This window comes from Silurus aristotelis, assembly GCF_946808225.1.
Source record: "Silurus aristotelis genome assembly, chromosome: 23".
Lineage (NCBI taxonomy): Eukaryota > Metazoa > Chordata > Actinopteri > Siluriformes > Siluridae > Silurus > Silurus aristotelis.
This window is the reverse complement of record NC_139596.1, coordinates 12,825,600-12,841,155: the sequence shown is the minus strand read 5'-3', so window position 1 is coordinate 12,841,155 and position 15,556 is coordinate 12,825,600. Positions and strand designations below refer to the sequence as shown.

Sequence of the window (15,556 nt, the reverse complement as noted above, 5' to 3'; positions counted from 1 at the left end):
ATCATCTCAGTTCTTCCAAAGAACAGCTCTTGATTCTCCTTAGAACTGTTTGTCCTTTTGCTAAATTTGCAAGTTTATTAAAACATACAAGTATGCTCGTCTGTCTGTAAATGTAAGACGTGTTTTCGTTTCCCAGAATCACTTGCAGTACTTCGAGAATAATTTGGTGATTGTTCTGAGCATCTTCTCATACCTGACATTTCTGCCGTCACCTCATTCCTGGTAAAGAACGAAGATGTGAAAATACTTAAGGAGTAAGAAAAACAGGACAGGCAACGTTACAAGGGCTCGTGTGCTTTTCGAGCTGGGTGGCTCATGCAAACATCATAGGAGAGGGAAAAAAAGGTTAAAAGAGAAAACCAATTAAAAGGACATTGCTTGAGGGTTTTATTCTACTGTCCCTACAATCCTGTTTGTTCATATTCTTGACTTTTTGCAGCACTCTCTTCAACAGTGGACTCTTCAGAACCAAAACAATTATAAACTCCAATTTTATTACATTCCTTTGCTTGACATTTTTAAAGGATGGTGATCCTGGTAAATTATGGTGAGCCTTTAAAAAAATGTCATAAATAAAGGAATTCTGGATACATGATTTCATAACAAAAGTTTACAAGCATACAAAGTGATTATGTAAAATGAAAAAGAAAAAGAAAAAAAAACTGGACCCAGTTGCATGTGCATGGTGAAGTGAATTTATAGTTTTAATGAATTTATTTCTTCAGTACAATAAACTGTGCAGTGCATCGCCTGAGCACTTCTGGCATGCTCACAATGTGAAAATATTCTCATTTCATTTTAACCATGTTCATGGTCATGAAATTACATTTGGATATTGGATATTAGGAAAGGCACGTATACAAAAAAAACAACAAAAAAGAGATCAGTTTGGTTTAAAATATAGCAGTTTATAACAAAAAATATACAAAAATCAATAATAGAAGCGGTGTGCAACAATAATAATAATAATAATAATAACAATAATAAAAAAAACAGAATAGTCCATATATGTTAGTTACTGTTTGTGTTGATGTGTTCAGGAGCTTAAAGCTGAACTATATTTTTACCTGAATGGAGAAGCTATAATTGTGTTATATTTAACTTGCCACTGGCTGATGATTTCTGACTGTGACGCGCCGACACATTGATTAACTGTTATGATGTGGTGCGAACTGTTTAAGCCCAACCCTTAATATATAATGACAGCCATAATAAAAAATAAAAAATAAAAACTGGAAAAAAATGAGAAGCTGAACAAAATGAATGGTAAATCAGGTTCGACACGTATTAACACGTCTCAAAGAATCTGTTTTGACACACCGATGATGGGAAGATGTTATCAGATATGTGTGTACACAGCGCGTATTACAAAATATATAATTTCACTAATGGCAAAGTGTGTTAGTCATGGCAACAGACAATGATATTTCATTGCTGTGATTAGTATTTGGCTAACCACCAATGATTTATTACTGATGTATAAACACAATCTTATAGATCAGGACAATAATATAACTCAGTAAGAGAAAAAAAAAAAAACATTCAATAATTACTACCTTTGTTCAACGAATGTGTATAAATATACAGTGATTGAGGAAACGTATAACTTTTGCGTACATGCTCATTTTAGTGCCACTTGGATAATCAGAGCATAAATAGATAAAGAATGATACCACGTGAGGTTTTCAAGCGGGGGTCAAGTTCCTCTCAGTGGCCAGAGATGGAGGTTTGGTTTCAGGTTTATGGGGCCGTCTGGGCCTGTGCTGCGGGCTACTGCGCAGATTATCATCCATCTGTCAAACACATGAAACTGTCATTGAGACACAATAAAAGGGCTATATGTGAGTAGTTGCCACTTTATATGCCTAAGTCTAATACACTGAATGGTCATTTTAATAAATGAAACATAGATGTATATCATATTGTATATATTGTTATTGACTGGCCCATTCCATTTCTTCAATAGTGGTTCGTTTTTTGACTCCAGAATCGACTCCAGGAACATTGACTGAGTGATTGAGATACACACAGGCCATCGTCACACAGTCCTATGAATAATACCTGTTTAGTAGTGGTCCATTTCTTGTGAAACTTCTTGTGATATTGACTATTGAACACACACAAACTACATTTCCAAAAGTATTGGGTCACCTGACCTTTCCTGCTATATGTGGTCCTTCTCCAAACTGTTACTACAAAGCTGGAGGGACATAATTGTACAGGACATCTTTAGATGTGCTATAATACCATTTTTGCATTCACTTGACTTCACTGTTCCAGCATGGCAGTGCCCCTGTGCACAAAGTGAGCTCCTTGAACATGGTTTACATTCTTTGGAGAGGAAGATCTTGAGTGGTCTGCTATAGAGCTCTGATCTCATCCCTACTGAACACCTTTGGGATGAATTGGATCGCTGGCTGCACCCCAGGTCTCCTTACCTACATCATTACCTGCCCTCATAATACCCTTGTGGCAGATGAACACAAATATCCATTAGCACAATCCAAAATCTAGTGGAACATCTTCTCAGAAGATTGGAGGGAATTATAAGAGCAAGTTGGGACTAAATGTGGAATGCAATGCTCAAAAAAAAAATAAAAATCACATACCCTACTGATGACCAGGTGACCCATATTTTGGAAATATAGTCTACATACACACATACACAGATGATCCCTGAGTTATGATGGTTCGACTAGCGAATTTGCGATCATACGATGATGATAACGATACAACAAAATTATACAAATATTTACATTTTGCTTGGCAGACAAATATAGCAGCATATGCTCCGCCCTCCACTCGCAAACGGGTGCGCATCCACACATCCACTGCCACATACATATATTCTGAATAGGTTATACGTTACGGTACTGTAAATTGTCTGTTTTGCTAAATTATGTGCTGTAATTTGTTAAATTATTAACTATACTATACTACCCCATACTAATCAACATTCTTTAAGGCCAATTTTTAGGTTACATTGGGGTCAACTCCACCGTAAGTCTGGGACTACCTGTATAATATAATATATATACATATTTCTCTCTCTCTCACACACACACACACACACACACACACACACACACACACACACACACACACACACACACACACACATATATATATATTTCACACACACACACACACACACACACACACACACACACACACACACACACACACACACACACACACACACACACAGTTTATATATACTAAATTATATATATAAATATAAATCTACAGTATCTCACTAAAGTAAGTTCCCCCCTTACAGTACTTTAGTACCTATTTTAGTATTTTTTCTAAAGGGACAATACTATAGAAATTAAAATTTGATATATTTTAGAGTAGTCAATGTGCAGCTTGTACAGCAGTACAGATTTACTGTCCTCTAAAAATAACAACATATAGCCATTATTGTCTAAAAGTGACTATGTGACTATATCCTAAGTGAACATAACAAGTGGGCATGGAATTCACCAGAGCTGCACAGGTTGTTGCTGGGATATATGCAGGTAACTATAACTACAGATACTATAAAAAAAAAATTATAAATAAAAATAAAAATCTGTTGTTCACTAAATAAAATATTTTATTTAACTAATACATGTAAATGGAAAAAAGTTAAAGGATTTCGTAGGTTACTAAATTTAAACCATGGGATCATAAGCGCTGTGAATATTTTTGTCAGCTTTAATACACACACATTGTGTATTGTGACGAGTCATGTACAGACATGAACATACAGCTTGTTTGCTTTAATGCTCCAAACAATTTAAAAGTAAAGTACAAGCAGGTTTAAGCAGGACCTTTTCAATAAGGTTGGACTCTTTGTTAACAAGCTGCGTCAGTTTCTGGAGGTTTGCATCGACTGCATCCTGGCTAGCAGAAGAAGAGCCTAGCAAGAGGATGGAGACAGGCAGAGAAGAAGAAAGAAGCTTGAAATTGTGAGTGAAAGTACACTTTAATCACATGGAAGAAATGTTAGTAGAAAGAATCCCCATGTACTCATCTATGAATAGTGCACATGAAAGGAAGTAGTTGTGAATCATGACAAGGAAGTAAACTTTGTGCTTCTTAGGACAATGAGGTATCAGGCTTTTGATGGTCGAGATCCAGCAACATGACATTTTTTAGAATGGAGGTATCGCAAGCAACAAATGAGGTATTTCACTACCTTTAAGTTTGAACTTTCAATTAGTTTTATATCGTCTATTGATATTTGTTTTCCTGCATTTTCATTTATGCCAATAGTTATATGACCTTATTCCAATTCTTACAGAAGTCTCTATCAATAAATACACCCTAAAACTGGTTCACTGCAAATACTCACACATTTTTATCATTAATGCTTTTTGCAGAATCTGTCAATCCTAAATATTCATACATTTTCAATGTTTAAAACATACACAGACTTTGGATACATAGACAGCGCTGTTGGTGTTCATAGAGTGTTTATAATGCCATCTATATGTCTGTCTAAAAGCTTAATAAAAAGTTCAAGTGCCAAAACAAAACCACAAGCTGTTGTCTTACCAGAGGTGGCTTCGGAAAAGTAGTTTTTAAGGATGTTAGTGCAGAACTGGCAGAGATTGTGAAGCTGTTTTAAGTGCTGCTGGAGCTGAGCACTGGGCAGATTGGCCTTATGGAGTGGTGCAAGGTAGCCAAAAACAAAGGCATCCAAACTTGTAGGCCTACAGGACAGCAAACAGAGGAAAGTTTAATATATCACAACAGTGTGTCATTCTTATTTCAGTCGTTCACACTCAATGCACGTGCTCAATGTCACAGGAAAGCTTGAGGTCAAAGTGAATAAAAGATAGATGATGATGTGTATAAACACGTATGTCCATAAAATCCTGCTCAGGTTTAAAAGCCGAGCCGCTGCTGCACATGAATGCTGGCGCCCACTTTAACTTACGTGTTTCCAAAGAAGAAGTTTGAAGACCCTAATCTGTGTGAAAGCAAATTCAGACACTCCTTGGCTTCACTGTAGATCTGCACACAAAATCACAACGTCGACAAACCAGACACAATTAACAAAGAAAATACACAGACTGCTGGACTCGGATCACAATGTCTTCTACAGTCGTATGGAGTTGGCAGGATTCGGAGGTGCAAAAAAATTCGGGCTGCTTTGAGCACAAAGCAGCAGTAGCTGCAATCCTAAGGGTGCTAAACTATTTTCCATCTGCTTCTTGGAAACCGCAGACAGAACGCCGACAGCCCGGGAGACGTTTAAAAGCAGACTCCCATCAAATCAAATGTTACTCGATTAGTGGAGTTCGTTTAGAATAGACCTGCTTGTCTCTTTAGCTAAAGAGTGGTTTTAGGCTGAATTTAAACATTCCCAAATCTAATCATATTAAAAATGACATATACATATAACACACACACACACACACACACACAATATATATATATATGATTTCTGGATTATTTTTTTTAGATTATGTCTCTCACAGTGGACATGCACCTACGATGACAATTTCAGACCCCTCCATGATTTCTAAGTGGGAGAACTTGCAAAATAGCAGGGTGTTCAAATACTTATTTTCCTCACTGTATGTATAATATATATATATATATATATATATATATATCGTTGCTTTTAACAAATTGTGAATGCTTTGGTACATTTGTTTAAAATTGATTGTGTACAATTTTCTGTTGATTCCTACATTATCAATTGTTTGTCATGTTGATCAAAATAGATTATACTGGATCTCACCTGAATAGTTTAAAAACATCTAGGCTTTGGTTCATTGCATAAGTCATTGCAGTCAAAATTGTTAAACCAGTTGTCATAACCTGTCAAGCTTCACATTTCTATTACACTTTTTTTTTTGTAATTGTGTCTTGAGATGATGACGTGTGCAGATGAATCTTGAATTTCACTAATGATGGGGCATCATACTGACATGACTAAACATTTGGAAGATCTTGCTTGTCAACCAATGACTTGTTATTCTGATGGCAATGAGATGTTCATTGATGCAAATACATACGTTTGAGAGATGAACTAAAGATTTTGGGAAAAGTACAGGCTTTTGCAAGAAATCCAATGTGTCCAATGTGCTGTTTTTGTACAAATTGTTTTCAGAAATGCTCTTTTCGAGAAAGATTCGCTCCAAAGCAACTAAACTGTAATCGGCACTACCTTTCCTTCCACCTCTGCAACTGAATGCAGTGGAGCTTCCGCTTTGGTCAGGAGGATCCTGGAGAGAGCCACGCTCGCCTGGCGAGCTGGGACAAAAAAGTTGAGAGGGAATGGAGAGCGAGAAGCAAACCAAGGCCTTGTCAGGTTGGCGTAGTTCTCCGCATCCACCCAGAATGTATGGAGCTGTAAAAACACATGGCAGTTAAAGTCTCCACACAACAGAATGAGATTAGAATTGAGGAATTGGTTTAGGAATTGCAAATGTATTAACCAAAGCTGGACGCAGTTTTTCCTCCAGGAGAGCAATGTAGGCCATTGTGTCAGCTCCCTGCTTAGCGGAAAGCTCGTAATCTGCGTTGAATCTCTTTTCAGGGAATAAACAGAGCTCGTGGTTAATACGTTTATTCAGTGTCAGTGGCTGATCTCAAAAAGTTTATGCACAAGACTTGCTTCAGATAATCTTTGGACTTGCATTAATATACTGCTGCTATAAATTTTAAGACCGTCCTGTGTTAATCCTATTTCTCCTCCACACAATCTATTTATAGTGAACAACCTTTCAGCATATTTATTACTATTTCACGTTGTACTGTTGTAAAAGAATAACGACGTATAATCACTCCATTTTGAGTTCTTTCTCTCAAAGATACATGGCATCTGAGAGAGGGTTTTACCTCCTATTGTCAACTTGATTATCTACAGTGTCTGAAAAAAAGTTCTACAGTGTCTGGGAACACCTAGTCTTTTATTGCAGTGGTCCCCAGCCTTTTTTGCACCACAGACCGGATTAACATCAGACATGTACATTTTCACGGACCGGCCTGTGGGGGATAAATACAACTAAATAAAATGATACGACCATAAAAACTGGTATTTTCTAAACATAATAATAAACGTGAATCCACTATGTTGTTTTTTGTTCATTTCGTTAGCTTGGGGGTTTCAATTTAGCGGTAATGTATTATGTGTTAGCGGCCGGAGCAGTCCCTTTAAGAAGGTAGCAGATGGAGGTAAGACATGTGACCGAGGCATCATGACATGCATCAAGATTGAGTCATAGACAGATGTGGCAGAGAGAATCTGGTGATTTTCCAAAATAAAACATCGTTCAGTATCAGATAATAAATCAAACGGAAATAATGTAGCTTATGTATACTTTCTGTGCGGCCCGGTACCGATTAACCCGCGGACCGGCATGCTGGTACTGGGGACCACTGTTTTATTGTTTTTAAGACACATAAGACACACAAAATACACAAACATGCAAGAATTGGACAGTAAATGACTGAAAGAAAGTTCCATGGACAAAGGAGTCAAATTTTGACATAACAGAAGAACCTATGTGAGACAGAGAACAGATGTTAGCAGACTGCCTCACACCCACAGTCCAACATGGAGGTGGGAGATTAATAGATTGGGGGTTTTTTGAAGCAGGGAAGGTTGAAAACTTATTCAGGCTGAAAGAAATCCTGAACCAACATGGCTGCCATTCCATACTTCCATGCAATTCCGTCTGTATTGCGGCTCATTGGAACCAAATTCACCATACAAGACAATGAACTGAAGCATATGTCCGAGCTCTGTAACCGTTATTTTAAAAAAGTAAATAGTCGGCTGGATGTTATCTATCGTGGATTGGCCGGCTCAGTGACTGGATCCAAATCCTATTGAATTGCTCTCGGATCACGAGGTCAGAAACAAACTAGTGTAAAACACCTTTGGCAAGTTTTGCGAGAGGCATGGCAAAGTATTTCAGCTGAATATTTGGAGAAACAAACTGTCCAGCATCCAAACGTGCGTAAAGCTGTTATTCATGCTAAAGGAAGGATGAAATGAAAATAAGCATCTTGTACATTTAACATCTGGTTAACATCTGTGCATTTATTTGTGTTTGGTCAAAGTAAATGTCCACAATGTTAAATTACCTTGCTGCATAGAAACGAAAGGAACATAAACGTGTCTCTTAAAAAAACTGGGTGAAGCTGCTTTATGACAATCTACTGTAAAAATATTAAATATAATTACACAGCAAAGGCAGATTTGCCACCCAGATAGAACTCTGTCTGTTATAAGTAAATGCACCACACTGAGCTGATCAATCACACACACTAATCCACACAATGTCTTTTTAACAGCTATACAATTCCCATTTCTGGAGTTTTACCCAAATTTAAAAGTAAATATCAAAATCTGTGGGAAGTAAGAAGGCATTAAAGCTTAAAAACATGCAAACTGAAAAGGTCTACTTGCCACCCAGCGTTAATTACATGATTAATTCCCTTCTTTACCACAGCATGGTTTATCTGATTTGGTGTCTTTCTACAGTATGGATTTATTTTCAGCTAATGTGCAGCTAATGTAGTTCAAGGCAGGTCTCGACTTTTTTTGTACAATTCATTTATCATTTTTATAATGTGGAGAACTTAAAGTCTCTCATTCAAATAGAGGTTTGATATTGGTAACAAAGGCCTGAGAGGGAGTGTGTAAAAAGTTAGTTCTACAAACAAATCCTTTCTTAGGATAAATACATGATAAAAAATTTGGCATAAAACATCATGAACAATGTCTTGATCTGTGGTAATAATAAATCTGCAGAGGAAGTAACAGCTTAGTGTTTTCAAATCCCAGGACCACCAAGTGTCTACCGAATGCATCTAAGGGCATCTACCACAAGTGTACATGTAAAATAATTTTAGAATATGTCTGTTTCAGCTGTGACTTACATTTTGCCTCAGAAAGTTGAGAATCTGTGTAGGTTCTGTTACTGAAGATCCCTCATAGTACAGTTGTGGAATGGTGGCTGTCAAAGTAGAGTTTAAAAACACAACTGTGACAGCTTTAGGAAACAATGTATAATCTATACCTTTATAATCAGTGCCAACATATACAATTCCAGCACGGAAAACAAAGGCATGCGTGTTAAGCCATGTTTTACACCATCCAATTATATTTGAAAAGAAAGACTTTTATACAATAAAGCCTACATAGTGCAAAATCCATGCATTTGAATATAATGTGAGCTGACTGTGATGGTTAATAGACTGAAAACAAGAAAAAGAAACTAATGTGCATATATTCAGATTAAAAGAGTTGAAAGTAGTTTATACATCATGAATGCGACTGCTTTCTTAAGGACTGGTCCATGACTGGATGACATGCATGGTAATGTTGATAGTTAACTTTAGATTTTTTATGGAGCTGTACTGAAACTTTTTCTACATGTGGGACTACTTGCTAACAGAGTCACCAATGCTGTACCAGCTCTTGCTTCATCGCTATCCAGAGAAAGTGATGCAGCAGTGCTTTACTCCTTTAGTCATCCGCCTCTCTAATGTCCTCATCTAGACACTCAGCTCCCACAGATTTAACATTTCATGTGTAACACCAGTGTGTTACTGTCTTCCTGTCTATTACTAACTAGCCTAACTAACTAGTGTCTTTTCAGTAATGTTGAAGCATCTAAACACTCTCATTCTGAATGAGTGTGCATGTGGATTAATTACCCATTCAGCGACTCCTGTGTCAGCAGATCAATGCATCAAATCATGTCGCTCAGCAACTCAATTGTGTCAACTGTAATTAAAAATGTAAGCCCAACTATTTCTCATCAACATGATAGTAAATACTGCTGAAAAATGTGCTCTTGCCCTTTGGTTTGGAGGAACGAACAATAAAAACTAATATACATATACACTATGTATGAGAGGCTAACAAATATTTCAACATAAACCTATTTGAGTGAGTTTGACAAAGACCAAATTGTGATGGCTAGACGACTGTCAGAGCATCTCCAAAACTGCAGCTCTTGTGGGATGTTCCCAGTCTGCACTGGTCAGTATCTATTAAAAGCGTTCCAAGGAAGGAACAGTAGTGAACCGGCAGCAGGGTCATAAGCAGCCAAGGGTCATTGATGTACGTGGGGGAGTGAAGGTTGGACCGTGTGGTCTGATCCAAAAGACAAGCTCTTGTAGCTCAAATTACGACAGGTCAGGAATGTTTTGGCAGCAAAAAGGGGAACAACACAATAGAATGCAGGGGGTCATAATGCCTGATCGTGTTGTGTAAAGTTATGCCTGGTTGGTATATGGTGTAACAGAGAAAGACATAGAAACTCTTTAATCTTTAAATCATCCAGGTGTAATTAAAGGGTTACCTGTGAGAGTCCTCCATGTCCAGTCCACTAGCTTGACTGTAAGTTTGGCACCAGCAAATTTAGCATATGCCTACAGTGAAGCATTGATACCAGACATATTTGAGATGAGCAGTACACTGTAAAGTTAGAAAACCTTTCAGTCAATAATAAGACTTATAATACAATCAAATATGCACTTGGAGGGGATTAATACTCGAACAAGGTCTAGTTATCTGCCTACATTTCTACTTCAACACAACAAAGTAAAAATAAATGGCAAAAGAAATATAGTGAAGACTCAGAAGCTTTAAACCTACCAAGTCTCCATCCAGCCAATATAATCTGACCTTGAGCAGGGAAAAGCTGCACAAAAGCTTTTATTTACACAACAACCTGATCAAAATGTATCCGATATAATGTCCCAGAACATAAAAACGAATAGCTAGGTATCGCTAATCACGTGTTTGAGTGATTTGTAGTTATTTAATAGAAAGAAACACTCGATATTAGAGACTTCAGCAAAGAAAATGAACGATGTGATTGTTACAGGTAATAGCAATAATGCTAGCTACTCAGCGATTTAGCGGAAATCTTGCAAAATCGGATCGAAAAAGTGGTCTCATTAGCTGCTATATTGCAAATACAAATGTCAGACTTTATAGATATTAAGTCAGTTACCAGCACTATTAACGATTCCGCGTGTACAGAAGGCAAGTCCCAGTCGCCTCCCCAGCACAACAGCTCCATGGGTGCCGCCATGTTTGTTTGGCTGGAACACCAATGACAACAGACGGAGCCCCGCCCCGTTTTTCCAACCTCGGAGAGCTGTATATAAACAGAAATGTTTAGAAAATGCTAAAACTGTTATATTAAAATAATATAGTGGCAAATAAATGCACACCTATGAAACCAAATACAATTTAATAAATGCATGCAGACTTTAGACATTGTTCTTTGTACCAATGAATATTGTATTGCCCCCATTTCTTTCCCTATCCACCAGGGATGGTGAGATTTACCGATTTGCTTCTGGCATCAGTATACAATTTAACGATATGATGCATCGATTTAAAACCGTGTGCATCGGATACAACTTAAAATAAAAATATAAACGATTAATTTATATATCATTATTAGCAAATGCTATACTTATATTATTCGGAAAGTGACCAAAAATTGGTGACTTGACTTGATTTCTCCTTGCTAAACTGTTTCTCAAGCGTGTTCTCTTAGAACCACTGCTGCTACGTGAATATGACTTATCACAACACTATGGAGGTGTGTCCGTATTGATTAACATGGCAGAGGTAGAGCTGCATCTTCCTGAAGACAGAACAAGAAAAGAACGTCTTTTTTCTTTTCTTTTCTTTTTTTTGCGATACAAAGGCCTGTTTGTGAAAGGCCATACGTTAGAGGTCAGACGGCACTTTTTTTATAATTTGCTGTCTGTTTGGACCAAAGAAATAAAGGGAATTATCTGTACCATATTAAGTTGCATAGCATCATTTTTATGCAATTTATCGTATTGCATTGAATCACATTGTGTTGAATCAAATCGAATGGAATCGGATCACACTGCATTCTTCTTCTTCTTCTTCTTTCGGCTGCTCCCATTAGGGGTCGCCACAGCGGATCATCCGTCTCCATACCAGCCTGTCCTCTACATCTGTCCGTCAACCTGTTCATCACCATTGCAAACAGGAAAGGGCTCAGGGCTGATCCTTGATGTAGTCCAACCCGCACCCTGAACCAGTCTGTCGTTCCTACTGCACACTTCACTGCTGTCACACTGTCCTCATACATGTCCTGCACCACCCTCACATACTTCTCTGCCACACCTGACTTCCTCATACAGTACCACAGCTTCTCTCTCGGCACCCTGTCGTACGCTTTCTCTAAATCCACAAATCCACAATGCAATTCCTTCTGTCCTTCTTTATACTTCTCCATCAACATCCTCATACTTCTGTTCCCTTCACCTACATGCCCATTAAAGTCTGCCCCAATCACCAATCGTTCTTTCCTAGGTACACCATCTACCACTTCATCTAATTCACTCCAGAATTTTTCCTTCTCCTCCATCTCACAGCCAACTTGTGGAGCATAGGCACTGATGACATTTATCATCATCCCTTTAACTTCCACCTTCACGATCATCACCCTATCAGAAACTCTCTTCACCTCCACTACACTCTTACTGTACTCTTCCTTCAGAATCACCCCTACAACATTTCTCTTTCCATCCACACCATGATAGAACAGTTTAAACCCACCTCCAATGTTCCTGGCCTTACTCCCTTTCCACTTGGTCTCCTGAACACACAACATATCTACCTTTCTTCTCTCCATCATATCAGCTACCTCTCTCCCTTTACCCGTCATAGTACCAACATTTAAAGTACCAACCCGAACCTCTACTCTCCTACACTGCTCCTTTCCCTGCTGTCTCTGTAGACATCTTCCTCCTCTCCTTCTCCTCCTTCGGCCAACAGTAGCCCAATTTCCACCGGTACCCTGTCGGCTAACGATACCTGTGGCAATCATTGTTAACCCGGGCCTCGACCGATCCGGTATGAAATTCTCATTTGTGATCTGCATATTTGATTTGGCACATGTTTTACGCTGGATGCCCTTCCTAACACAACCCTCCCCATTTATCTGGGCTTGGGACCGGCACTAAGAGTGCACTGGCTTGTGCATCCATAATGGCTGGGTTGGATCACACTGCATTCTAAAAGGTATAAATCGTATCACATCGCTTCATATGTATCTTGAATGTATCGTATCGTTGGCTATGCATCGAGATAAGAATCATTTCGTCGTCATTTATGGAGATGCACATCCCTATAATCCATGCCTAACTTTCCATTTTATTTTACTTTTCCCTTGTAGTTTTTAATTTATTTCTCTGGCTTTTCACTTCTCTTTTCCCTTTTTGTGTAATGATCTTGTCTGCTCAGCCTCTTGCCAAGCACATTTTACAAAATCATGTCTTGAACCCACAGCCATAAACACAACCACCAGTACGTTCTCATTCTCTTGGATTCAAAGCCAAACACTTTGTACAGCACCGTAATCCTTTATTCTTTGCTAATTTTGTTCAAGTTCAAACTCGACTCTCGAAGAAGTAACTACAGCTGCCTTATATACAGAGACACACCCTCCTGCACTCGCTGCTTCTCATTTCCTTATTAAGCCCACTCGTGTAAAAGGCCCACCATCAGAGCATCCTGACGATTAGAAAATGTGCTGCAATGCTCTTACCATGAAACTGAAGTTGAATCACCCACAAAACACAATATTCAGAAAGCTTAACTTATTTTGAAGAGAAAAAAAAGAGAAGTGGTGACCTGGAGTTTATCGTTTAAATTGCCAGATGTTTTTTATTGTGAGTTTAAGTATTTCTCATTTCCAGTAGGGTATCAATTCTGAGCCATTTAAATCCTCATTGAAAAAAAGATAAGAATTTTTCATGTACACTGCTGCCTGTTGCCTCTGTAAAATTGCATCAAAGCCTCGGAGAATGCTATTTCTTTCTACTGATTATTAATATCAATAAAAACATTCTCTAACTATGTCTCTAACTAATTCATAAGTGTGTTACATTTTTACGTGACAGGTCACCTTTCTAACAACATTGCTATACAGATGCTAAATAATTTCTCCCCTGGTTTTAGCAGAGTAGAAAGGAAGGTTTCATAAAAAACTCTTTCTATTACTTTAAGTTTTCCATTACCAGACCTGGTTTATTTAGACTAGTGAGAGTCAAACATCATATAATGATAACCTTTTACAGTCTCCCCCTTTGGGCTCATTTCAAGATACTGAATTTTCAGTGAAAATGAGCATTTGGAAATCCAACCTTAGTTACAAACAAAACTACCCTAGTAGTTCTATACTACACAAAAATGATTCTGACGATCTGAAGATATAATCTTAAATAATATGTGGTGCAAGACAAAACCTGGATCTGGATACTATTAGAAATATGAAATAATCAATTTTGCTGTTTATTTATACAAAATAAAAAATTCCGGTTTATGATACAAGTAGGGCTAGAATAATACAAATGAGATACATATACAAATAAATGACTAAGTATGCGCATTTACTTTTGTCTTTCTTTTGCGGTAAAAATGCCACTTTTCACAATGAATTTTCATCCTTATCTCTTTGTAAACACAAAGTAATGGGCATCTGTTTCATTAACTCCAGGTGATTAACAGTGTCTACAAAAAAGATTCACAGTTGGGAGAGTTTCTCTAAAGCCAGGGTTTTGTTACCACCTTTTTTTGCTCACTCCTATAAAAATCTTTATGAGCTAGACTTTACGTTTACCTACTAAATTTGCCAGGTACAGAGGGCTAAATTTAACTACAATATAAAAACCAAAAGGTCAAATAAAAGGGAAAAGGGACACATCTGGCCGTCATATGCCAGTGGGATCTTCCAATTTTGTTGCATTTCCCATCCAGCAAGAATACTGAAACACTGTTTAGATTGATGTATGAGATTATTAAAGATAAATAAAGATAGAAAAAGAAGAATAAATTGGAATATATGGACTGGGCTACTTCATTAAATGTATGTTAATCTGCTTGTCCCCTTAAAGCCTTTTTTTATAGTGTGTTAAATTGCTGTTGAACAGTGTGATGCCCAATAGTTTACATTTATTTTTTTTAAGATTAAATTAAATGTCCACCTCCAGACAAACTTTAAATGAACCATTTAACCCACATTTGTTGCTTGAATGAAGAGTAATCTCACAATTTTTTGTTTGTGCAAATACATTATATTCGATATTTTATTTATTTCCTTTTGCTGAAAAAAAAAAGGATTGTTAATAGTTCACTACTGGGTAAGTACACATCTAAATCATATGTATTTTAAGTGCATTTAATGTCAATAACCACCATATTCAACTCACTTTCAAATGATATAAGTATATAATATGCTTGTGCAGTATAGCTGCTGTATTGCTTAAATAAAGGGGTACAGCTTATGCTAATTAAAATGACATTACTCACTAGAAATGGTGCATTTCATAGAAGAATTGCCAATTGCCAAATGGCAAGTAACAAGTCTGTGTGGCAATTATTCAAAGATATCTATTATATTTGTCTGCCTTTAACAGATAGTTAAAGCAGACTTCAGAGTACAAGGCACAAAGTCAAATGATATCTGTGAGCCAGATTCCAACAGATTTTTTTTTTTAACAAAACATAGTTTTGCTACTACATGGTCTAAATACCACCATA

The 15,556-nt window shown here is 37.4% G+C and overlaps 1 protein-coding gene across 1 annotated transcript; it reads right to left on the bottom strand.

Annotated features, from left to right (window-relative positions):
* Positions 1-686: 686 nt before the first annotated feature.
* Positions 687-11,119, bottom strand: mtx3 (metaxin 3). The gene is made up of 9 exons (XM_083526646.1): positions 10,977-11,119; positions 10,320-10,389; positions 8,890-8,966; positions 6,438-6,530; positions 6,167-6,349; positions 4,928-5,004; positions 4,543-4,700; positions 3,816-3,904; positions 687-1,793 (listed from the first exon to the last, which is right to left on the bottom strand). The coding sequence occupies exons 1-9, from the start codon at positions 11,055-11,057 to the stop codon at positions 1,686-1,688; spliced, it is 936 nt and encodes a 311-aa protein (XP_083382772.1). The 5' UTR covers positions 11,058-11,119; the 3' UTR covers positions 687-1,685.
* Between the last annotated feature and the right edge of the window lie 4,437 nt (positions 11,120-15,556).

What these genes read in the sequence shown, in the direction of transcription:
- mtx3 (XM_083526646.1), bottom strand. Translation starts at nt 11,057, where the DNA reads ATGGCGGCACCCATGGAGCTGTTGTGCTGGGGAGGCGACTGGGACTTG. An exon ending in AACTTCTTCTTTGGAAACAC is followed by an intron (nt 4,701 to 4,927) that starts GTAAGTTAAAGT and finishes GCTGTCCTGTAG; the next exon opens with GCCTACAAGTTTGGATGCCT. An exon ending in AGTCCAACCTTATTGAAAAG is followed by an intron (nt 1,794 to 3,815) that starts GTCCTGCTTAAA and finishes TGTGTTTGACAG; the next exon opens with ATGGATGATAATCTGCGCAG.